General features: G+C 34.2%; 1 protein-coding gene across 4 annotated transcripts in view; it reads left to right on the plus strand.

Moving 5' to 3' along the window:
• LOC149773296 (protein turtle homolog B-like) overlaps positions 1-27937 on the plus strand; it is a 73052-nt gene that overhangs the window by 33028 nt on the left and 12087 nt on the right. For all 4 annotated transcript variants that reach the window (XM_089946492.1, XM_089946491.1, XM_089946494.1 and 1 more), the window contains exons 5-8: positions 10551-10826; positions 18712-19011; positions 21247-21546; positions 22146-22262. In XM_089946492.1, the coding sequence (XP_089802618.1) occupies positions 10551-10826; positions 18712-19011; positions 21247-21546; positions 22146-22262 (993 nt within the window). The remainder of the gene's footprint in view (positions 1-10550; positions 10827-18711; positions 19012-21246; positions 21547-22145; positions 22263-27937) is intronic.

Consider the following 27937-nt stretch of genomic DNA (forward strand, 5'->3'; position numbering starts at 1 on the left):
CATCAGATAAGGCCACTGTTACTAAAATTTCATCATGGCTTTATATATTAAAAATAGATGACATTTTACTATGTTCTCAAAAACCACTAAAATTATTTTTACCAAATTGACATAAATCATCCTGGCATAATGTCCTTACAATGTGTACAAGTCTTGCCATTATCAGATAGGACTGCTATTGTCAAAACTTGAACTACACTCAGACAATTGATTCTTTAATTCTGATGAACATAATTTGATTTAATTTTGAATTGAAATTCTGGGATGACTTTAGCTTCTGGAATATTTCTTTTTCAAAACAATAAACATAATTTGACCAAAATTGTCAGAGAATATTGAAGAGAGATACCAAAGATTCCCAATTTTACAGAATTGTAATGAAAATTCTGTGAAAATTGCTCATTATGAATTATATAAATTAAATTCTGCATATTGAAACTTTCAACAAGTTTGAAAAGGAGATTTCTAAATGGAAATGTGTAGAGAGAAGGATATGTTAGATTCAGTATGATCAACTGATACATATACAAGTATCATTTTGATGAATGGAGTACATATGCCAAGATATTAGTAAAGAAATCAGCTTGAATAGACTTAGATAGATTAAAAATTGGTGCTTGTGGTGAGAAGAAAAGCTGGTAAATAAATCCTAGGACATGGAATGGATAACCATTTATTCTCAATGAACTTCAACTGATATCAACTTTGTACAAAAACTGATATGCTTGTAGGACCTTAATAGCTAATTGATACTATTCTGCCAAGGTTCAAACCCACAACCTCACACATCCGAGGTGGATGCTCTAACCACTTAGGCCACAAGAGTGGTCCCTAGAATTGTGAACACAAAACCTAATCAATAAAGTTCTGAATAAACTTTGCTGGGTTTCAAAAGAAATACAATGCTGAGAGTGTTGATTTGCCTTTGATGGCCTGTAAAGTGAAGATGTGCCAATAGTCTTTTGTTGAATCAGAGTAATATAATTGAAATGTTTCTTTGTTTGAATTCATTGCAATTCCCAGTCTCTCTTTTCAAGAATATTATATACAGCACTTTGTATTTCCAGAGAATACAAAATAATTTCACCCAAAATCAACATCTGAATAGAACAATATAATGATTTCTGCCCAGATGTTATCACAGGAATAATTAATTTTTACATTTAAATTTTTTTTATTATTCCTCTACCTGACCTAGGTCAAAATTAGCATTTTCTAATGACAACTATTACCTAATGGAAAATTTCATTCTAGGAGATTCCAAATGTTTATAAAATAAAATCTTAGTTATAATTAGAAGATCTTTTACTAAAATTATAATAAAGAACAAGGTAAACACAGTGTCCTTGACTCAGACCAAGATAAATATGTTTGATTATATTGATAATGATCCTAATATTAAGCCCATACTCATAAAGAAAATATTAGCAATGTATTAGTAGTTTACATAATTTAAAAATCCATTGATTCAGGTCACATAAACAATGAACTTGATTTTGGACAAGGTCAACTACAAAATACAATGTTACATAACCCACACCATATAATAAATAAAAACAAATGCAAATTTAACATACATGACAGGACTTTAATTGATATTGTGTACAAAGAATGATATTCAAGTACTATAGTAGAATATGACTGTGTTGTAAGATTCTTGTACAGAATGTGTTATCCATCATTCATTCTGCAGTTATGCAAATACATCTGAAACTTGTAAAGTCCTGCATTGTGATAATTATCTCTTTAATTAATGGCTATATTGACACTTGATTTTCCCTAAAACATGCATTTGTTGTTGTTGTTGTTGTGCGGTTTAATGCCATTTTTCAGCACACGATAGGCTATATATGGTGGCCAGTATTAATGGTGGAGGAAGAACCCGGGAAAACCCCGGAAAGAACCACCGACCCACGAGAAGCTACTGGCAGGCTTTCTCACATACCCACATTGGCTGAATCTCAGACTCGAACCGACGCAGGCAGAGGTGAGATGGCAGTGATCCGTAACGAAGAGCGCTTTAGACCACTCGGCCACTCGGGGCCCCTGCATTTGTATTTGTAGTTTGTATTAAATAAAATTGATGCCAGTTTGAGAAATCTAGGGAATGCAAATTCTCTAGACTGGATGAGTTTACTTTTTGCTTGCAATGTGTAGTAGTTACTGTATTATAATTACGCTTACACAACTGTCAAAAATGGCTGCGCCAATGTGGGTATGTGAGAAAGCTTGCCAGTAGCTTCTCGTGGGTCGGTGGTTCTTTCCGGGGTTTTCCCGGGTTCTTCCTCCACCATTAATACTGGCCGCCATGTATAGCCTATCGTGTGCTGAAAAATGGCGTTAAACCCTACAACAACAACAACAACAAAAATGGCTGCCTTGATGGCCATCTTGAAAATATTTACATGGCTGTTTCTTTAGAATGGACAATTGTATCAACATAGGATTTTCTCAAAAACACTGTTGCAATAAGTAGCTAGGTCTAATGAAATTGGTGTTAATCTGTCCAGCAACATGGCACAACAACCATCTTGAAAATAACTATTCATACACTAAATATATGAGCACAAAGACTAGAACATATGATCTTTGTGTTTGGTTCCATAAACAAGTGGATGGTCAGCACTCTCACATTGGTTACAAGGTCAAAGGTCTAGACTCAGGTCTTCATTTGTATAATGTCCATTGTCAAAGGCATATACTGTACTTACAGGCATATCAGATATGGTTTTGAAGGGCACTTATTGAGATAAAACAGTGCAATAACACAGATGTGCACACACATACATGCATGCACACATGCACAGACATGGAGGTGAAAAATTCTACAAACATGACCACAATAAAAAAAAATCTTGGCAGGAACATAGTCACACCTAGTATAAATGGCCAAAAATTAATTGATGCCAGAAGAGCAATTACGGAATACCTAAACTTTTACTGATGTATGTGTAGAAAGTAATTCCAATACTAAATGCAGCTGATTGCTATAACTTTATGCAATCAAAATCTTTTGATTTCATTTTTCATGTTGCTTTATTTAATTTTGTGTTGTCAGAAAGAAATGCAGTAAGAAAATGAACAGAAAGTTAAAAAAACAAACCCCTCATATCATCTAATGTTCAAGTTCACATGGCCCTGATATATATATATATATATATATATATATATATATATATATATATATATATATATATATATATATATATATATATATATATATATAATTGTTGCAGAGTATTTACAACTGGGTTACAATTACAGATGGATAAAACTAATTAAGCTGCATCTTGGCATATCAACCAAAGACCTGATGAATCAGCAATTGATAACACTATCTCCTCACTGTCCCTGTCAAATAGGGTGAAGTTTTGACTCTTATTGGGATGAAAATCTCTACGAACTTGTCATATATTGTTTCAAGTTGCTACTCCCTCATGACTTGCCCAGTATGTCTTTCCTTGTCTACTACTAACACCCCCACCAGTTGTGTGAGCTCATCATTAATTGCGGGTAATATCTTGTCTCTTTAAGCAGAAAGTACTGTGTTATCTCAAGTTAGATCTAAGATATTTACTGTTGGATCACTCCATTGTGTATGTTATTGGTCTAACTCCAACTGTTATCTTTAGCCACCACCATGCCAGTTGAATTTGGGATGTAGGATATCTGGATTGAATAACTTGGGATGTAGGATGTCTGGACTAAATAACTTGGGATGTAGGATGTCTGGACTGAATAACATTCATCCAGCTTCTTAACAATTCTGCCTGAAACTGATGATATCCTTTTCATGTCCACATGCCAATTTAGGCTTCATTGATACTGCTATGTCTATACAAATTATGTTTCCTTTCTTTATCTCTATTAGCAGTTTCACCTGACTGAGTACATGTATATTCTGGAATTATTTGTACACTACAAATTACATATTTCTGAATAATAATATAGTTGATTCTTTTGAGAACTTTATTCTTGTTCTTTTTTAACAGTGCCTCCAGGTTGTCATTAAGTTGATATATTATTGGCACTTAACTTGGCATTGTAAGTGGTGATATAATGATGCAATAATTTGACTTGAAGTGAAAAATGTCAAGGTCAGCAGAAAAGGGGAAGCAGGAAAAATTGTATTATTCCTATGCTTCTAAGCTGTAGTGATGGTATTAGCCACCTGCTGTAGTGATGGTATTAACCACCTGCTGTAGTGATGGTATTAGCCACCTGCTGTAGTGATGGTATTAGCCACCTGCTGTAGTGATGGTATTAACCACCTGCTGTAGTGATGGTGTTAACCACCTGCTGTAGTGATGGTATTAACCACCTGCTGTAGCAATGGTATTAACCACCTGTTGTAGTGATGGTATTAGCCACCTGCTGTAGTGATGGTACTAACCACCTGCTGTAGTGATGGTATTAACCACCTGCTGTAGTGATGGCATTAACCACCTGCTGTAGTGATGGTATTAACCACCTGCTGTAGCAATGGTATTAGCCACCCGCTGTAGTGATAGTATTAACCACCTGCTGTAGTGATGGTATTAACCACCTGCTGTAGTGATGGTATTAGCCACATGCTGTAGTGATGGTATTAACCACCGGCTGTAGTGTTGGTATTATCCACCTGCTGTAGTGATGGTATTAGCCACCTGCTATAGTGATGGTATTAACCACCGGCTGTAGTGATAGTATTAATCATCTGCTGTAGTGATGGTATTAGCCACCTGCTGTGGTGATGGTATTAGCCACCTGCTGTAGTGATGATATTAGCCACCTGCTGTAGTGATGGTATTAACCACCTGCAGTAGTGATGGTATTAGCCACCTGCTGTAGTGATGGTATTAGCCACCTGCTGTAGTGATGGTATTAACCACCGGCTGTAGTGATAGTATTAATCACCTGCTGCACATGGACTGGTGTCCATAAATTATATGGTATATGGCCCAAGAAGATCGTTTCTATTTTAGAAAGGATCTTCTGCCTTTTCCACATTCCTCATCAATCACACAGGGTCTCCAAAGGCCAAGACTTTATTTGATGGCATCAAGGGTGGTCTATTCCTTCCTCTACCTTGTGATCTCTGGTCTCTGTCTCTAGTTACTGGTTACATTCCCCAAAGTGGCCCATTCAACCTCCCCAGGTTGATGGAGGTGCATCCAAAGTGGGTATTGCAACTAGAGCCTTGGCAGTCCTTCCCATTAAAATAATTGAAGCCATTGATTGAGCAGAAAGTTTGGCATCTTGTCACTATAGTTTCTCATGTTGTCCTTTTCTCAGTACTTATGCCAAAGCGAGCCACTCTGAATTCAGCTGCTTTACAGTGCATGTTGTAAGCTGTGGCCATGGCATCGTGGTATTCACTATTTATTGCAATGTCCTTGTTGTCAAAACTTTTACACATTTTTGACATTGCATTGGACTCCTTGAAGACTGAAACCACATAGAGAGTCTCTATCAGCTCTGATTCCTCTAATAACAGACTTTGATTACCATTTTGCACTGATGGATGAATCAGGAGAGATTCCTGACAGGGGTCCCCATGCATACACCCACACTCACTCCTCCCTGTCAGATTCCTGTTCAGGTGCTCATTTAGAGCTGGAGGGCATAATTCTTTAGGGCCATTGGACTCTTGATGATTTGTCCCTCCACATCAATAAATTAGAAATGGAAACCATATTTCTAACATTTCAAGGGTGTATTGACAAAGAATGAGGTCGGTGTGTCATGGTTTCCACTGAACACATGTGTTGCAGCATATCTCTGTTCTCAGGGATGCAGATATTCCCACTCACTTTATGTGGAGCTCTGAAACCAACATCAATGGATCACTCTGAAGACCATCACCCAACAAGTTTGCCACATTCCATGGAAAATGAAAGTTTTAGCAGACTGTTAAGGTCAAGCAAAACAGTCCTCACAGAATGTAATTTTCACAGCTTAGCAGTCCTTTTTCTCAGTTAGTGGACTTGTTTGCCACCAGACTTGCCATTTACATATCTCCAATCTCAACCAGAGAGTATGGGCATTGGATTCATTAGGCTTCTATTTGTGTCATCTCTTTGCATATGCCTTACCACCATTATGATATTTTTGAACTTTGCTGAACAGAGACATACTTATAAAGGAAGGAAAAAAGCTCCTTCCTGATCTTCTTTAGGACATTTAGGTTTTCCTTGCCTTTGGTCACAGAGAAGGTTACCAAAGTCTCTTTAGAGACTCTTAGGGTTAGTGGGCCACTTCCCAAGGAAGCTGATAAACTTATGGAAGATGAGTTGTGTCCTCCCATTAAGGAGTAGTAACCTCATCATTCTATGAGGGCAAAGAGCAAATTGCAACCCCTTGTCAGAGGAGCAGCACTCTGTCTTTTGCACTAGGAAAGAGTGAGTTACACCCTCTTCCATCAAGAAAGACAGAGGGTGACTTTGTGCCCCACCAGTGAGGGAGGAGCAGCATCCTCTGCACTCCCACTGCTCAGTGTGGGCTGAGACACAGTTGTACCTCCCTTTATTAAGGGGGCAGCAACAGCTTTTCAGTCCTCAGGGCCCATTGTCAGTGACAGGATCAAGCCACCTAGAAAGGGGAGAGTTTAGATCAAAGTCTATCATATCTGGGGATGGGTTTCCCTAACAACACAAGTTGCCTAACTATTGATACAGTCGCCACTTACCAGTCTAGGAGAACTGATCACTGGTCATCCAGGAGCCCCTTTGTATAGAGATAGGGATGGGTTAAGACCCTCTGTCTATCCAGACATTTATTTCATCCTACAGGGGACTGGGAATCAGCTGGCAGGTGCTAGATTAGGGAAGGGGATCAGATTGGCATCTCCCTTTTCCTACAAATTTTCTAAATCTATACAGGATATGGGATCAAAACAGCCTGGAAGAAAGATGGCCCATTTCCCTGCATGCTGCCATGGGATTACAGTACACTGTTTGAGTTCTGCATGAGGAGTTATGGGCTCAAGATCTCCCCAACAAGAGAGAGGAATAGGGTCATACACTCCTGTCTCCCAGGAAAGAGGAGGATAAAACCTTTCTGTTATCATATATTTGTATGGTTTTGACACAGAACAGGTTGACTTGACACCCCTCTCTTTAGGTCCCATGCCTCGTCTTACCCTTCAGCTAAAGTGGCCGAGGCAGTAGAGAACTGGTCTTTAGACAAAGCAGTTAATACAGTTAATGAGTCTTAGTTTGATTTGCCCATTGATCTGTGTCACAGACCTTAAGGTTCTGATGAGTCTAAAATTCTTTCCAGTTTAGAAAACCTTCTGGAGCTAACTCTAAAATAGATCTCTTGTTGCTTCCTAACTCTGTTACAGTTAAGGAGCTTTCTCAAAGATTTAGCAGGGGCAAAGGCTTTGCTAGATAACATAATCGTGGTCTATTCTTGTGCCTTTCATCTATGTTGTGAGTTTTGATTAATTCATCTGACTATAAGGTTCATACTCATGCCTAGCCAACTGCCCCCTCCCCACAATGGATGCTGAAGTGGCACAAATGGGTATATGTAATTGGGCCTGTGCTTGCCTCCCAGTGAAACCACTGGAAATTTAAAAAGGAACACTAGTATGACACTAGTAACCATATCACTGCATGCAGGGCCATAGAGAATGATCATGGGCCCTGGGATAAGTAACAGTAACATGACTGGAAATGGATGGAGGAACCAAGAGTTCATACAGCAACATGACAATTTGAATCTTATATATTTTGGTGAATTTTTGCATGTATTCATGGGAGAGTCTAGTTTCATCTTATGTGTTAAGGTCATTATCATATACTTTTTTCATTCGCATACATTATGTTCGGTGTTTTCACTTAATCTATATCTATTCCGTTTCTGTCTTGCATTAACCTTGTCCATGGTGTAGTCAACAGAACTTCTTCGACCTCTGCAAGGATATTGATCTGGACACATCCAGGGTCATAATAAAACACAGTAAGAACTGGGTGCCTCCCTGGAGGGAGAGACACTCTTTGGAATAAGCATCGCCTCCATGGCCTCAAGGATATGAGTGACCAAAAATATTGATTCCTCACATCCATTCTTGGCCCTCATAATTCATGGAAAGAGCAAAAATAAAATTTGGCATTTGCAGCTTCAGAAGAACTTTAATAGGATAAAAGTGATGCTGTTTGGAATGAAACATTCTCTGCCAACATTCTAGCAATTCATGAACATGATACATCTGGCCTAGATGACTGATGTGTTTATTGATGATGTCATCATCTATAATGGCACCTGGAAATATCATTGGAAACCATTCAGAAATTCTTTGATCAACTCAGTGATGCAAACTTGACAATTAATTTAGGTAAAAGTGAGTTTTGCCATGCTTGTGTTACATTTTAACCTGTTTTAAAATTTTGGGAAATTTCTGATTCAATGATTGAGTATTGTGATGTAAGTTATGTGTGGATGTTTGATAAAATATTTCATGTGGGGATGAATTGTGAAAAATTTCACACAGGGATGACTTAGAGTCAGGGATATATATATATATATAGAGTAAGAGAGAGAGAGAGAGAGAGAAAAAATTGAAAACTTATTTTAATCCTAACTTCTGTTTCATATTGTTCTTGTTTTTATTTCAGTCTGCGAGAGGAATCATTTATTAGATTATGATTGGAATAACAAACTTTTGTAAATGATGTTCTGGGCTAAAGCAGTGTTTTGGGACTATTCTGAATTCATTTAAAGATACTCTGGACATTGCTTTGTGATATGTTAAGACTGTTGGCACTTCAGCATATTCAAGGATACTGTACATTAGCACAATCAAGACTTGGAGCTTGTTTAAATACTCAGATCTTTTGGACTTGTGATAGAACATTTAAGATTATTTTGGACATTGCTTACAATACACTTAGTTCCTCTAAACTTTCATTTTATAATTTAGAGACTTAAATTATTTGTCATGTTATGTATATTTAACTTTCATTGTTTGTTAGGTTTTTTGTGTTTTATTATATGCTGTTCTAATGTAATGTTGTATGTTGTACTTAACCTTTTCCAAAATAAAGTTTATTTTCTAATTAACCTAATTATTGACTTTTTTAATTTTATTCTGTAAACAACTAATACATAGTTAAAATATTCTCTCTGCATATGGGTTTTATATCAGGATCATTATTAATAGAAGTGAACATGTTTATTTGGGTCTGGGTCTAGGTTATTGGAATTCACCTAAAATTTATATGGTGTACCAGACATTGTCCAGTTCTGTTTTATAACTTTAGTAACAGACTTTCTAACAAGAACTTACATTTTATTTTTTAAACATTAGGAATGTTCTCAAATGTCATTTTCCGTTAGGTAATGAATGATAAATTATGCATTGTAAACATATAGTGATTTCCTCAGGTTAGTCAATCAGTAAAATCAACGTTATAAAGTAATATATATATATATATATATATATATATATATATATATATATATATATATATATATATATATATTATTCTGTATAAAAAAAATAACATATAGTTTAAATATTCTCTATGTGTATAGGTTTGAAGCAATCATGGTTATTTGGGTCTGTGTCTAGGTTATTGGAATTCCCCTGCAAGTATATCTGGCACATCTGACATATTTTATAATTTTATTAACAGGCCTTCTAATTATAACTAACATTTTATCTTGTAAACATTTAGAATGTGGCAGATTGAAATGTTCCATTAGGTAATAGTTATAAGAAAATTGAATTGTGATCTGAGGTCAAGTAGAGGACTATATAATCTTGTCACGGGTAGGATCATTCATTCATGCTTAAGATCTAACTGAATCAGTTTGTATTATTATTGTGTCCAGTACTTCATTTGAGCTGAAAATTATTTCTTCAGATTGTTCAATTCAGTTGAAATTTTTCTGGAAATACAGACTGCCCATTAAGAAATAATATTCTTGGACAGAGACATTCACTGGGAAATATGGCGAATTCAAACCTGAATGATATTTCTGTGTTTTAAAAAAAGACTTAATACAACAGGCTGCTACAGGCACATCAACACATTCAGCATTGGACTTAATATGGATTTATGCTAAAGTTTCTTCAGAACTTTAAATTATTAGGACTTGTGTCTGTAATTCCATGAACATTTTTGGCTTTAATTCACAATACCATAGTTTTATTTTTCATTTTCAGTTTTTATTCTTGGAAAACAAATTAGTTTTGAATTTACAAAGCTTGTTACTTTTCACTCTTTTCTGTTACTTATTTTAAGAGCATAGACTCATAACAGTTAAGTTTTACAAACCTTGTTGGTTTTGCTTATTTCTGTTCCTTAGTTTAAAATCGTTGATTGAAAGATTGAATATTAAGGAGTTGCCATTCAAATTTCCATTGTGCAGTAAAAAGTACCAATTCACTATGATAAAATTTGTCATGAATAGATTATTAATTACCTTTAGAAGTTTCCTCAAGCAAACTAGCCTCTCTTAAAACTCAATATGTCTTTTTGGTGCCATATTACTATGAGAAGTTTATCCAAAAGAACCAGAGTATTAAATATTAAGACAATTTTTTCTATTTTTTCATAAAGATGGTGCAGAAATAAAGGACTTTTCAGTGCAGAGAGGAATAACAGTGAATGAGAATGAGTCTGCCACTTTCCAGTGTTCTGTTGATAGCTACCCCAAATCGACGATAACACTGAAAAGGGAAAGTGATGGAACTATATTGAAGACTGAGGTGGATGCTTTACAGGGTCAATACTTGGTCCAGTCTGCCAAATGTCTGGACACTGACAACTATACATGTTCTGCAAGCAATAATATCAGCCAGCCTGCTGTTAGGACAATTCATTTCATTGTGAAATGTAAGTAAGGGATAGCAAAGCTAAAATCAACATTTGTTTTTAATTTTTTATAAAAACCTTTGTCAATCAACATATAACACAAAATACTACCATTGAAATAATTATTTGTATTAACAAAGTCTGATGCAGCAGCAATTTAGCTTGTGTTTACCAGTGTAATCTTTGTATTTATTTTCTTACTTTAGCAGCATTCATGCATATTCACATGGTCACACATGGTTTTTCACTATTCATAAAAATGCTGACTTTCTAATTGTAATATATCATATATATTAGCTGATAGACTCTGACATTGTAATTGTAATGTATCATATATATTAGCTGATAGACTCTGACATTGTAATTGTAATGTATCATATATATTAGCTGATAGACTCTGACATTGTAATTGTAATGTATCATATATATTAGCTGATAGACTCTGATGTTGTAACAGCTGATCACAGAATTATATTGTCATTATGAGAGGAAAAATCTACATTTTGAACAGTTCAGTGTTTTTAAATTTTACCAGTGTTGAAATTATGCTGAAATCAAGTCAGTAAAAGGAGGATAGTGCTATAGCATTTGCAGGCCAGTGACTGTAGACAAATCTGAATAAATTTACACTTGTCTAGACGATTGAGTAAAGCTCAGGTTCTGTAAGCCAGATGATTATTGTACACATTGGCCAGGAATGAGTGCCTCATAAATTATTTTGTTAACAATATGTATATTCTGAAAAGAACTATATGGTTTATTAATAACACATGACATTTGTTATCCCCCGGGATTCAGAACTGCTTACTTCACAGTGGTATTATAGTGATATAAAGTCTAACCATTCATTGTCTATATGTATGTGTATGGATAGCATAAATAAAATGTCTGCGTGTGTGTGATGGATAGCATAAATAAAATGTCTATATATGTGTGTCTATGGATAGCATAAATAAAATGTCTATATATGTGTGTATGGATAGCATAAATAAAATGTCTATATATGTGTGTATGGATAGCATAAATAGAATGTCTATATGTGTGTGTATGGATAGCATAAATAAAATGTCTATATGTGTGTGTGTATGGATAGCATAAATAAAATGTCTATATATGTGTGTGTATGGATAGCATAAATAAAATGTCTATATATGTGTCTATGGATAGCATAAATAAAATGTCTATATATGTGTGTATGGATAGCATAAATAAAATGTCTATATGTGTGTGTATGGATAGCATAAATAAAATGTCTATATGTGTGTGTGTGGATAGCATAAATAAAATGTCTATATGTGTGTGTATGGATAGCATAAATAAAATGTCTATATGTGTGTGTATGGATAGCATAAATAAAATGTCTATATGTGTGTGTATGGATAGCATAAATAAAATGTCTATATGTGTGTGTATGGATAGCATAAATAAAATGTCTATATGTGTGTGTATGGATAGCATAAATAAAATGTCTATATGTGTGTGTATGGATAGCATAAATAAAATGTCTATATGTGTGTGTATGGATAGCATAAATAAAATGTCTATATGTGTGTGTATGGATAGCATAAATAAAATGTCTATATGTGTGTGTATGGATAGCATAAATAAGATGTCTCTATGTGTGTGTATGGATAGCATAAATAAAATGTCTCTATGTGTGTGTATGGATAGCATAAATAAAATGCCTCTATGTGTGTGTATGGATAGCATAAATAAAATGCCTATATATGTGTGTATGGATAGCATAAATAAAATGTCTTTATGTGTGTGTATGGATAGCATAAATAAAATGTCTATGTGTTAGCATAAGTAAAATGTCTATATGTGTTAGCATAAATAAAATGTCTATATGTGTGTGTATGGATAGCATAAATAAAATGTCTATATATGTGTGTATGGATAGCATAAATAAAATGTCTATATATGTGTGTTTGGATAGCATAAATAAAATGTCTATATGTGTGTGTATTGAGAGTATAAATAAAATGCAGATATATGTGTATTGGGAGTGTAAATAAAATGTCTATGTGTATGAATGTGGAGAGTAAATGTCTGTATGTGTGTAAATAAAATTTCTATAAATCTGTGCATGGGGATTGTAAGTAAAATGTCTATATGTGTGTGTATGGGGAGTTGTTGTTGTTATTGTTGTGGGGTTTAACGCCATTTTCCAGCACACGATAGGCTATGTATGGCAGCCAGTATTAATGGTGGAGGAAGAACCCAGGAAAACCCCGGGAAGAACCACTGACCCATGAGAAGCTACTGGCAAGCTTTCTCACATACCCACATTGGTCAAATCTGAGACTCGAACCCACGTAGACAGAGGTGAGATGGCAGTGATCTGTAACGGAGAGCGCTTTAGACCACTTGGCCACTCAGGGCCCCTTGTATGGGGAGTGTAAATAAAATGTCTATGTGCGGGTGTGTGTGTGTGTGTGTATGGAGAGTATAAATAAAATATGTATACGTGTATTTGTATAGGGAGTGTAAATGAAATGTAAAATGTATGTGGGGATGGATGTAAATAAAATGCCAGAATTTGTTATAGTAATATTCTGGTACTTAGGGGTAGTTATACTAGTGAAATACTGATGCTGTAATTTAATTGCAAGTGACAGTGAAATTTCTGCTCTAGCTTCCTTGAGCAAAACTCCTAGTGCCTGTGTGGGAATTTTTAGTTCACTATAAGCTTTGGAAGTGGCTTATCCATAATGAACCTGTCTGTGGAACTAAGCTTTTGATGCACCTAGGATACCTTTTGTTTGGTTTCTTTGCTATCATGGATCATATCCACCTAGGATACCTTTTGTTTGGTTTATTAGCTGTCACAGACCATATCCATTAATGATTATAATAAACCACTGATTTATGCCAGAGACTTTAATTAGTTTATATAAACTTTGTGTTTTTATTATTTAATTATTCAATTGATATGAGTCGATCTGCTAGCTCTTATGCAGATAGGATTTTCATTTTAACTTTTTTTATTTTGCCGTCTTCATGGAATTTTATAAAAGAGATTAATGAATGTGTTGTTATAATGCATGTTGGCTTTTAATTGATTATAAAATGTAACCAACACTTATTCAAGTCAGATGTCAAAACAGTCAGTACTAATTAGGCTCTCATGGAAATGCTGACAAATGTTGCTGCAAAGACTTATTTACTCTTTTCACATTTGAATACAAGAGGGCAAATCAAATTTTTGATGATTACACAGAAATCAATTTAATATATAAAACTGAAAGACAAATTTCACATGACAAGAATTGTTTACTAGGTATTTATTTCTGAAATCAGTGCCATCAGAATGCATTACTCACATTGTAACTGGTCAATATTTTATTGTATATTGTTATTTACAGTATACTAAAAAAAATTTTTTAAAGAAAATTAATGATTTATAAACCTTTTATTGAAAATTATGAATATGATGATTTCTAAACAAATTTCTGGGCTGTAACTGCTTTTTGATGGTAAAGTCATGTGTCAAGGTTTCCTTTACAAATTTTGATTGTGATTTCTTTTCACATTCAGCTAAAAGAGGCCTATTTTCAGAGTATTTCTTATAAGTCAAAATGACCGCTCCAATGGCCTAGTGCTTAGAGCATCTGCCTCGGATGCAGGAGGTCATGGGTTCGATCCCTGGCCGAGTCATACCAGAGACTTAAAAAATGGTACTTACAGCTGCCTCGCTTGGCGCTCAGCATTAAGAGGTTAGTGTTAGGACTGGTTGGCCTGGTGTCAATATAATGTGACTGGGTGGGACATCATGTTATATGTCTGCGGCATGATGCCCCAGTGCTAGACATCACTATAAACTGCCACATTGCAGATATCATAGCGATATGACTGAAAAATTGTTAAAGCTACGTTAAAAATAAAAATCACATCACATCACATCACATAAGTCAAAATGGTTTCCATATGTACTTTCACATTAGAAGGGGTGGGGTTGCAAGTTTTCTAGGCATTCTAAAGCTGGGGAGTGGCCTGTAGTTGTAATTTTTAGTCTGACTTGTATAGACCAGAAGAACTTATGTGATGGCCTGTAGTTGTTCATCTATTTACTGTCACTTTTAGTCTGTCTATCTGTTAGCACATGTTTGTTATCACCACTCCTAAACTACATCGAGGAATGACATCAAATTCATCATGCATACATTCATCCCATAGTCAGCCTGATCCTAAGTGCAAGTGGTGCTGCTCAGACATCCAATATGGAATCCATAGCAACCATCAAGGAAATCTTGAATGCATGACCACATTGTCATCAGGTTTACTCTAAATGACTTCTCATGATGTCTAAGAAACATTTACACCATTTTCATCTAGGATATGTGCCAATATGACATTCACTATGGCCAATCCTCATAAACAGATGTTTATGTTGACATTATAAATTCAAATGGTGCCACTTGGACATTTCATATGACCACCATGGCAGCAATCTTGAAAATGTTGTTATTGTTACTCCTCCTGGGAATTGAAAGGATGTTCACTTGAAATGAGTGAATGACAAATATATTTTTTCAGGTAGATGAAAATCTCCAAATTTTCACAAGTGGTGAAGCCATGAGTGAAAATACTCAAATTTGTTATCCACAAGATCAAATATACATGTTATTCACTTGCAGAAAGCAACTTTTCCTTTTCTATGCTCAGACATATTGACTAGCAGTATGTATGACAGAGTGAAGTAGCAGATTTCTTACTGGATCATGTGCTATATCTGTGGTTTTCCATTAATGTTCTGTTGTAATTTGTGTTATGACTCTATTGTCTTAAACTAATTAACAGGAAAAAAGAAAAAATACAACAGGTGTAGTAAATTCAACATATAATTTATCTCCCTTGAACACAAAGTGAAAATTTAAAAGGAACTCAGAGATTTATGAGTTAGTCTCGATCTTTAAAGTTCTGTGACAAGTCCAATAGTATAGAGTGTTCTTAATGAATTCCACTATTAAATGTGCTGATGTGTCAGTAGTCTTGAATGTGCTAATATGTCAACAGTCTTATTATATCACAATGATATAATCCAGAATATCCTTGAATGAATTCATGATAATTCCAAAATAGGAATTTAGTCCAAAAGGTCATTGAGCACTTTGTAATTCTAATGAATAAATATTTAAATCCTATCAAATTGTAATTGAACACAGCTAAAAGACTACATCCACTATACAGATGTTAAAATAGGTACAGAAAACAATTCTGATATAAACAACCTCAATGTCACATCATCTTGATGGAATGTTTTCCTGAACTGTAAACAAGGTCAGGTCTGCTTACTTAAATTTTAGTGAATCAAGCTGACAAATATCAGGCAGACCATATAATTTCCAAGGGGAAAACCAGTGTCTTGAAAAAAAAGATAAAAGTAAACACTAAGGTTTAAAAGTAAACACTAAGGTTTAGTCTGCAGTCATGAACAAAAGTTATCTATGTAATGTTATTTATAAACAACTCGTACAATCTACAATTATGGACAAAAATTAAACACTCAGCATAGGTGTACATAACATTTGTGAATATTCACACAGAATATGTAAATAGTAACATAATTATCCTTCACAATTCAAAGTAAGAAAAATAAGAATTTGCACCTTGTTGGTTTTGAATTCAGTTCGTCTCAAATGGAAGGCAGCCAAACTTACTGCTAGATGATGCAAGCATCCAAGAATAACTTCAGATTTCTTTGCCATAATATTTTCAGAGTCTATTGACAGGCAGTGAAGAAATATATATTTCACTCCAATAAATTATCAAGACTTTCATCCTCAGAAAATCCAGAAAATTTACAGCCTAGTATGAAATAAAAAGTCATATCAACAGAGTGTTTTCATCAGAAAATTTCATCTGTTGTTTAGTTGGTCCTAAATGAAAACTGTGCCACTTTGATATTCAGTATGGCCAAGACAGTGGACAGCTTAAAAATCTTGTTATCACTTCTGCTCCTCAACAGAAAATCTTACTGACACTGCATTTTCACGAGAGACATTTTAATGATGTCCCGTTGCTCCTGAATTTAGAGTGATGCAGATCTGACCCACAGTATGACCAATGTATTGACCAAATGGACAATCTAGTGATTGCTTCTTCTTCTGGATGTTCATGTCAAAATTGGGTTTACACTAAAAGACTTATGATGCTTACTTGGTTCTAAAAAACAATGCTGCTGACATGACATCCAATATGGCCACTGTAGGAACCATCTTGAAAATCTTGTCATTGCTCTAAATGAATAGATGGTCATCCTATGACCAAATGACATTACACAATATGTTGTTTGTCTGAAATGAAATTGGTGCCAGTGTCGTATCCAAAATGGCTGCCACAGCAGCTAATTTGAAACATTTGTTGCTCAAAATATACAAGATAGTTTCAACACTCCACAGTTAAAAATAAATTCTCTTGGCTTTAATTTGTGGAGATTCTTTTCAGCCAGTAGAATAGCAGCCCCTTTAAGGAATTTTTGTTTTATTAATATGGGAAGCAGAGTGACTTAGGGGAGTTTAAGAACAGAGCCTGAATGACATGCAGTTAGGTGACATGTCTTCACTTGTTAGCCACTTTGAACAACTCTGATGCCTCATTCATTCTGTGTTTGTCCTTCGAATTTCATTATTCAGCTGTCAATCATTTAGACATTCCCCAAGCTATAGCAGTGTAGAAGGAGTCAATCTTTTGGACATAACCCAAGCCATGGCAGTGGGGAAGGAGTCAATCTTTTGGACATTCCCCAAGCCATGGCAGTGGGGAAGGAGTCAATCTTTTGGACATAACCCAAGCCATGGCAGTGGGGAAGGAGTCAATCATTTGGACATAACCCAAGCCATGACAGTGGGGAAGGAGTCAATCTTTTGGACTTAACCCAAGCCATGGCATTGGGGAAGGAGTCAATCTTTTGGACATAACCCAAGCCATGGCAGTAGGGAAGGAGTCAATCTTTTGGACATAACCCAAGCCATGGCAGTGGGGAAGGAGTCAATCATTTGGACATAACCCAAGCCATGGCAGTGGGGAAGGAGTCAATCTTTAGATAGTCCCCAAGCCATGGCAGTGGGGAAGGAGTCAATCTTTTGGACATTCCCAAGCCATGGCATTGGGAAAGGAGTCAGTCATTTGGACATTCCCCAAGCCATGGCAGTGGGGAAGGAGTCAAACTTTTGGACATAACCCAAGCCATGGCAGTGGGGAAGGAGTCAATCATTTGGACATAACCCAAGCCATGGCAGTGGGGAAGGAGTCAGTCTTTTGGACATAACTCAAGCCATGGCAGTGGGGTAGGAGTCAGTCTTTTGGACATTCCCCAAGCCATGACAGTGGGAAAGGAGTCAATCTTTAGATAGTCCCCAAGCCATGGCAGTGGGGAAGGAGTCAATCTTTTGGACATTCCCCAAGCCATGGCAGTGGGGAAGGAGTCAATCTTTTGGACATTCCCAAGCCATGGCATTGGGAAAGGAGTCAGTCATTTGGACATTCCCCAAGCCATGGCAGTGGGGAAGGAGTCAATCTTTTGGACATAACCCAAGCCATGGCAGTGGGGAAGGAGTCAATCTTTTGGACATTCCCAAGCCATGGCATTGGGAAAGGAGTCAGTCATTTGGACATTCTCCAAGCCATGGCAGTGGGAAAGGAGTCAATCTTTTGGACATAACTCAAGCCACAGCAGTGTGGAAGGAGTCAATCATTTGGACATACCCCTAGCCATGGCATCAGAGAAGGAGTTGCAGTAGTGTAATGTTAGTATTTATTCTCCCATATGTAATACTGAAGTGCAAAGTGTGGATGGCAGGGATTAACTGCCCAACTACAATGGGTAGAGAACAATAAATTTGAGCTTTACTTAGTCCTAGTTATGATCCAATAATATTAATTTGTTATATTTTTACAACAGGTCATCCTCGCATTGACTTTCGTGTACCTTTTGTCAATGTGACATATAGCAAACACCTAGGAGATGCTGTTTTGAGGTACACAGTAATATCTTACCCACCTCCACGATTCACCTGGACCTTCCTTGGCAATGGCAGTGAGAGCAGGAGTCTTCCTAATTCAGCTATCCAGTCTGACTATGGACAACAGTCTGAACTTCAATTTACAAAACTAGACATGGGAGATTTTGGATCATACAGAGTAATTGCAGATAATACCATTAATGAACCAGCTACAGCGGTTCTTTGGCTTTTGTTAGGAGGTTAATGGATATTCTATCAAAATTTTCAAACTTAAATCTGGCTGCTCTTTATTTCTTATGCTACTGCTCTTTGTAAGTAGATAACTAACAAAATCTATATCAAAAGATTTACCATACCATATGTTTCATGTTCTCTCCACTTAATTCATTCCAGTCATTTCATTTGATATAGGCTTGGACTGATAAATGCTTTCACAAACAAGTAGGAATTTTTAAAAAAGAGTTCTCAGCCTAAGGCAACATACTGCTTCATGGAGTTGATTGAAATAACAGTCAGTACAAATAATACAGAGGTTGAGACAGTCTTAATCAGTCTTTGACTCCAAAATTTGAACGAGAAGTTTTGATTTTGATAATTAATCAAGCATTAATAATCACATTAAAGAGGAAATTAACAGCTGAATCGGCTTCACAACCTTTTTATTTCCAGAAATTGTAGTGTCATTATAAAATATGGCCATATTTGTGAAAGTAGAAATAAAACTCAAAAGGAATCCAAAAATAAATGTCAACAAGGTCAAAGAAATATTCACAGAATTCATTAGATTTAGAAACAGATGAGATGTTATATGTATATGGTGCTAAGATGTGAAAATATAAATCAGTTCTAAAGGGATATGTATGGGAGAGAATATATTTTTAATTTATTCAGTTTTTGAATTTAATGTGTAAAGATGGAAATAAAATGTTGGTTTTGCAAACTTAAAGACATTGAAATGAAGGAGAGCTTATTCTTCTATAATATATCTTATATTTAGTGAAATTATTTCAAATGTTTGAGTTTAATTTTAGATGGCTAAATGGACTAAGTGGCAGCCCAAATACATAAAGAACTGCCGGTAGATGAAGTTATATCAATGTAATGATATTTGGATCTACATTATGTTTCAAAATGTATTTGAAAGGTAAATGACAATTTTGGAAAAGCTAATGTTTGGACTCAGCTATCATATGCAGCTGTAGTATTGAAGAGATGTGTGCAGATTTAAATATAATTATTTTAGGCAGTTAATTTGTAAATAAAAACAGACAACTACAAAACAATCTGTATTCCAGTATTGCAACAAGTAACTTTTCATTGCATATTTGATCATGGATCATATAAATAGGAAATGCATAGACGTTTTTCATAGAAACATCAAAGTGATTGTTTAATATTTGTAGATAAATAATAATAATAATAATAATAATGAGGACTTTGTATTATCACCTAATGTTTAGAAGCTCTAAGTGCTTTACAACATTAGACAACACTTATAAGATAAAAAAAACATATAATATGATTACAAAAACAAACACCATGAAATTAGAAAACATTAAAAAACATGCTGAGAATATATAAGGCAGGAAACATTATTAGGTCTTTAAGTTTGTTCTTGCAGTCAAAATAAGTGTGTTTTGAGAGCTCTCTTGAATGTGATTACTGTGTCTTTGTGTCTAAGTTCAGTGGGTCATTCATTCCAGTCGTTGCTGGGCCCTGGTATGCAAAAGAACGCTGTCCATATGACTTTGTTTTCATACTTGGAATAATGATATATGATTGTCAGAGGAGGAGCGTAAGTATCTTGCTGGTGTGTACACATGGGTGAGGTCAGATAGGCATGTTGGATTAGAGTCCAACAGTGAAACATAGCACAAATAACAAATTTTGTGTTTGATTCTGGATCGAATGGATAACCAGTGTAGGGTATGGAGCAGCGGGGAGGTGTGCTCTGATCAAGGTACTCTAAATATGATCCGAGCAGCTGTATTTTGAACTTTTTGAAGTTTCTGTAGCAGATATTGAGATGAACCAGACATAATTGAGTTACGATAGTCCAGTCTTGAAAGTACTAATGAACACACAAGTGTTTTAGTGGCATCAACTGAAAGATATTTGTGAATTGAGCTGATGCATCTCAGCTCAAGATATGCAGCCTTGCAAATGTTCATGATATATTGGTGCAATGTGAGAGTACTGTCCAGAGTAACACCTAGGTTTTGTACTGATTGTGTGAATTTAATGTTGGTGTTGCTAATATTTATTGTTTGAGGTAAAGGATGTGAATGAGAAAGTCTTTGTGTTGTGATCAGAATGGCCTCAGTTTTATCATCATTCATCTGCAGCTTGTTACATATCATCCATGATTTCACACTGATTATTCTTCAAAATGCCTCAGTAATCTCAATCAGACTCATTAAATACTGCCAATAAGAATTATATCCTTTTTAAATTTATACAGCATTGTATTTCAGGTACACCAGGGAAGCCATTAAATTTCCATAGTACCAACATACAGGAAAAACAACTGCCACTGAGGTGGCAATCCGGATATAATGGGGGATTGACTCAAACTTTCGTGGTTGAGATAAGTCTTGATAATATAACATGGAATAATGTGTCTGAAGTCAGTGCTGGAAACAGGGATGGATGGTTTACTACAGTCATTGAGGACCTTATCCCAGGATCTGAATATTATTTGAGATTGTATGCATACAACGTAAATGGAAGAGGAGACTTTGCCGATGTACAACTTGTCATAAGGATGTTGAAAGGTTGTACTATCTTGCATATTTTCATTCCTTAAGTATATTTTCCTATTTATATTCCCATGAGGTTAAAGAAAATCTCCCATTCAATGGAACATAAATATTGATGAATATTCTAAACTATCCATATTGTACACACCTAAATATTATGGTATTTGCTACAATCAAATGTTAATTAGTAAATTCATGAATGGTAACCTTTGTATCTGTTAAGCTGCAATTTGTATATCACTAGAAAATCTTGAAGCTGTCAAATCATATGTGACTGTCAGTCTTTCTTGGTGCCATGACTAATGAAGCTGTCAAATCAGACATGATTGTCAGTATTTCTTGGTGCCATGACTAATGAAGCTGTCAAATCAGACATGTCTGTCAGTCCTTCTTGGTACCCTGACTAATGAAGTCTGATTCATTATTGTCTATATAAGGGACAGATCATCACCGAACCTTAAATTTTCTGCTGAAAGTTACAATGGTGCCATTTATATATCAGATAAGAAGAGGGAAATAGGAAAAATATATAGTAAAAAAATTTGACTTGAAATACGTTGCACCGATGGTAATATTGAATCAGACATATGCTCATTCATGCCCATCTTTATTAGAGGTCAGTGCATCAGTTGGAGTAAGTGTTGGTGGGGCTGTTGGAATCGGTGTCGGTGGAATTGTTCTTGGATTAATTGGTGCTACCATTGTGTTTACAATTAGAAGACAATTAAATGGTATGTATAAGGAGTAAATTAAGGACAATATTCCAAAGCATTAGCTTTACATGAAATGTCAGTATGGAATGTTAATGAATGTTACTATGTGGAATGTATTTAAGACTATATTCCAAAAGCATTAGCTTTACATGAAATGTCAGTATGGAATGTTAATGAATGTTACTATGTGGAATGTATTTAAGACTATATTCCAAAGCATTAGCTTTACATGAAATGTCAGTATGGAATGTTAATGAATGTTACCATGTGGAATGTATTTAAGACTATATTCCAAAGCATTAGCTTTACATGAAATGTCAGTATGGAATGTTAATGAATGTTACTATGTGGAATGTATTTAAGACTATATTCCAAAGCATTAGCTTTACATAAAATGTCAGTATGGAATGTTAATGAATGTTACTATGTGGAATGTATTTAAGACTATATTCCAAAGCATTAGCTTTACATGAAATGTCAGTATGGAATGTTAATGAATGTTACTATGTGGAATGTATTTAAGACTATATTCCAAAGCATTAGCTTTACATGAAATGTCAGTATGGAATGTTAATGAATGTTACTATGTGGAATGTATTTAAGACTATATTCCAAAGCATTAGCTTTACATGAAATGTCAGTATGGAATGTTAATGAATGTTACTATGTGGAATGTATTTAAGACTATATTCCAAAGCATTAGCTTTACATGAAATGTCAGTATGGAATGTTAATGAATGTTACTATGTGGAATGTATTTAAGACTATATTCCAAAGCATTAGCTTTACATGAAATCTCAGTATGGAATGCTAATGAATGTTACTATGTGGAATGTATTTAAGACTATATTCCAAAGCATTAGCTTTACATGAAATGTCAGTATGGAATGTTAATGAATGTTACCATGTGGAATGTATTTAAGACTATATTCCAAAGCATTAGCTTTACATGAAATGTCAGTATGGAATGTTAATGAATGTTACTATGTGGAATGTATTTAAGACTATATTCCAAAGCATTAGCTTTACATGAAATGTCAGCATGGAATGTTAATGAATGTTACCATGTGGAATGTATTTAAGACTATATTCCAAAGCATTAGCTTTACATGAAATGACAGTATGGAATGTTAATGAATGTTACTATGTGGAATGTATTTAAGACTATATTCCAAAGCATTAGCTTTACATGAAATGTCAGTATGGAATGTTAATGAATGTTACTATGTGGAATGTATTTAAGACTATATTCCAAAGCATTAGCTTTACATGAAATGTCAGTATGGAATGTTAATGAATGTTACCATGTGGAATGTATTTAAGACTATATTCCAAAGCATTAGCTTTACATGAAATGTCAGTATGGAATGTTAATGAATGTTACTATGTGGAATGTATTTAAGACTATATTCCAAAGCATTAGCTTTACATGAAATGTCAGTATGGAATGTTAATGAATGTTACTATGTGGAATGTATTTAAGACTATATTCCAAAGCATTAGCTTTACATGAAATGTCAGTATGGAATGTTAATGAATGTTACTATGTGGAATGTATTTAAGACTATATTCCAAAGCATTAGCTTTACATGAAATGTCAGTATGGAATGTTAATGAATGTTACTATGTGGAATGTATTTAAGACTATATTCCAAAGCATTAGCTTTACATGAAATGTCAGTATGGAATGTTAATGAATGTTGCTATGTGGAATGTATTTAAGACTATATTCCAAAGCATTAGCTTTACATGAAATGACAGTATGGAATGTTAATGAATGTTACTATGTGGAATGTATTTAAGACTATATTCCAAAGCATTAGCTTTACATGAAATGTCAGTATGGAATGTTAATGAATGTTACTATGTGGAATGTATTTAAGACTATATTCCAAAGCATTAGCTTTACATGAAATGTCAGTATGGAATGTTAATGAATGTTAGTGAGTGGAATGTATTTAAGACTATATTCCAAAAGCATTAGCTTTACATGAAATGTCAGTATGGAATGTTAATGAATGTTACTATGTGGAATGTATTTAAGACTATATTCCAAAAGCATTAGCTTTACATGAAATGTCAGTATGGAATGTTAATGAATGTTACTATGTGGAATGTATTTAAGACTATATTCCAAAGCATTAGCTTTACATGAAATGTCAGTATGGAATGTTAATGAATGTTACCATGTGGAATGTATTTAAGACTATATTCCAAAGCATTAGCTTTACATGAAATGTCAGTATGGAATGTTAATGAATGTTACTATGTGGAATGTATTTAAGACTATATTCCAAAGCATTAGCTTTACATGAAATGTCAGTATGGAATGTTAATGAATGTTAGTGAGTGGAATGTATTTAAGACTATATTCCAAAGCATTAGCTTTACATGAAATGTCAGTATGGAATGTTAATGAATGTTACTATGTGGAATGTATTTAAGACTATATTCCAAAGCATTAGCTTTACATGAAATGTCAGTATGGAATGTTAATGAATGTTACTATGTGGAATGTATTTAAGACTATATTCCAAAGCATTAGCTTTACATGAAATGTCAGTATGGAATGTTAATGAATGTTAGTGAGTGGAATGTATTTAAGACTATATTCCAAAAGCATTAGCTTTACATGAAATGTCAGTATGGAATGTTAATGAATGTTACTATGTGGAATGTATTTAAGACTATATTCCAAAGCATTAGCTTTACATGAAATGTCAGTATGGAATGTTAATGAATGTTACTATGTGGAATGTATTTAAGACTATATTCCAAAGCATTAGCTTTACATGAAATGTCAGTATGGAATGTTAATGAATGTTACCATGTGGAATGTATTTAAGACTATATTCCAAAGCATTAGCTTTACATGAAATGTCAGTATGGAATGTTAATGAATGTTACTATGTGGAATGTATTTAAGACTATATTCCAAAGCATTAGCTTTACATGAAATGTCAGTATGGAATGTTAATGAATGTTACTATGTGGAATGTATTTAAGACTATATTCCAAAGCATTAGCTTTACATGAAATGTCAGTATGGAATGTTAATGAATGTTACTATGTGGAATGTATTTAAGACTATATTCCAAAGCATTAGCTTTACATGAAATGTCAGTATGGAATGTTAATGAATGTTACTATGTGGAATGTATTTAAGACTATATTCCAAAGCATTAGCTTTACATGAAATGTCAGTATGGAATGCTAATGAATGTTACTATGTGGAATGTATTTAAGACTATATTCCAAAGCATTAGCTTTACATGAAATGTCAGTATGGAATGCTAATGAATGTTACTATGTGGAATGTATTTAAGACTATATTCCAAAGCATTAGCTTTACATGAAATGTCAGTATGGAATGTTAATGAATGTTACTATGTGGAATGTATTTAAGACTATATTCCAAAGCATTAGCTTTACATGAAATGTCAGTATGGAATGTTAATGAATGTTACTATGTGGAATGTATTTAAGACTATATTCCAAAGCATTAGCTTTACATGAAATGTCAGTATGGAATGCTAATGAATGTTACTATGTGGAATGTATTTAAGACTATATTCCAAAGCATTAGCTTTACATGAAATGTCAGTATGGAATGCTAATGAATGTTACTATGTGGAATGTATTTAAGACTATATTCCAAAGCATTAGCTTTACATGAAATGTCAGTATGGAATGTTAATGAATGTTACTATGTGGAATGTATTTAAGACTATATTCCAAAGCATTAGCTTTACATGAAACGTCAGTATGGAATGCTAATGAATGTTACTATGTGGAATGTATTTAAGACTATATTCCAAAGCATTAGCTTTACATGAAATGACAGTATGGAATGTTAATGAATGTTACTATGTGGAATGTATTTAAGACTATATTCCAAAGCATTAGCTTTACATGAAATGTCAGTATGGAATGTTAATGAATGTTACTATGTGGAATGTATTTAAGACTATATTCCAAAGCATTAGCTTTACATGAAATGTCAGTATGGAATGTTAATGAATGTTACTATGTGGAATGTATTTAAGACTATATTCCAAAGCATTAGCTTTACATGAAATGTCAGTATGGAATGTTAATGAATGTTACCATGTGGAATGTATTTAAGACTATATTCCAAAGCATTAGCTTTACATGAAATGTCAGTATGGAATGTTAATGAATGTTACTATGTGGAATGTATTTAAGACTATATTCCAAAGCATTAGCTTTACATGAAATGTCAGTATGGAATGTTAATGAATGTTACTATGTGGAATGTATTTAAGACTATATTCCAAAGCATTAGCTTTACATGAAATGTCAGTATGGAATGCTAATGAATGTTACTATGTGGAATGTATTTAAGACTATATTCCAAAGCATTAGCTTTACATGAAATGTCAGTATGGAATGTTAATGAATGTTACTATGTGGAATGTATTTAAGACTATATTCCAAAGCATTAGCTTTACATGAAATGTCAGTATGGAATGTTAATGAATGTTACCATGTGGAATGTATTTAAGACTATATTCCAAAGCATTAGCTTTACATGAAATGTCAGTATGGAATGTTAATGAATGTTACTATGTGGAATGTATTTAAGACTATATTCCAAAGCATTAGCTTTACATGAAATGTCAGTATGGAATGCTAATGAATGTTACTATGTGGAATGTATTTAAGACTATATTCCAAAGCATTAGCTTTACATGAAATGTCAGTATGGAATGTTAATGAATGTTACTATGTGGAATGTATTTAAGACTATATTCCAAAGCATTAGCTTTACATGAAATGTCAGTATGGAATGCTAATGAATGTTACTATGTGGAATGTATTTAAGACTATATTCCAAAGCATTAGCTTTACATGAAATGTCAGTATGGAATGTTAATGAATGTTACTATGTGGAATGTATTTAAGACTATATTCCAAAGCATTAGCTTTACATGAAATGTCAGTATGGAATGTTAATGAATGTTACTATGTGGAATGTATTTAAGACTATATTCCAAAGCATTAGCTTTACATGAAATGTCAGTATGGAATGTTAATGAATGTTACCATGTGGAATGTATTTAAGACTATATTCCAAAGCATTAGCTTTACATGAAATGTCAGTATGGAATGTTAATGAATGTTACTATGTGGAATGTATTTAAGACTATATTCCAAAGCATTAGCTTTACATGAAATGTCAGTATGGAATGCTAATGAATGTTACTATGTGGAATGTATTTAAGACTATATTCCAAAGCATTAGCTTTACATGAAATGTCAGTATGGAATGTTAATGAATGTTACTATGTGGAATGTATTTAAGACTATATTCCAAAGCATTAGCTTTACATGAAATGTCAGTATGGAATGTTAATGAATGTTACCATGTGGAATGTATTTAAGACTATATTCCAAAGCATTAGCTTTACATGAAATGTCAGTATGGAATGTTAATGAATGTTACTATGTGGAATGTATTTAAGACTATATTCCAAAGCATTAGCTTTACATGAAATGTCAGTATGGAATGCTAATGAATGTTACTATGTGGAATGTATTTAAGACTATATTCCAAAGCATTAGCTTTACATGAAATGTCAGTATGGAATGTTAATGAATGTTACTATGTGGAATGTATTTAAGACTATATTCCAAAGCATTAGCTTTACATGAAATGTCAGTATGGAATG

This window comes from Sinohyriopsis cumingii, unplaced genomic scaffold (genome assembly GCF_028554795.1).
Source record: "Sinohyriopsis cumingii isolate HCF-2022 unplaced genomic scaffold, ASM2855479v2 utg000695l, whole genome shotgun sequence".
In the NCBI taxonomy this organism is placed as follows: Eukaryota; Metazoa; Mollusca; class Bivalvia; order Unionida; family Unionidae; genus Sinohyriopsis; species Sinohyriopsis cumingii.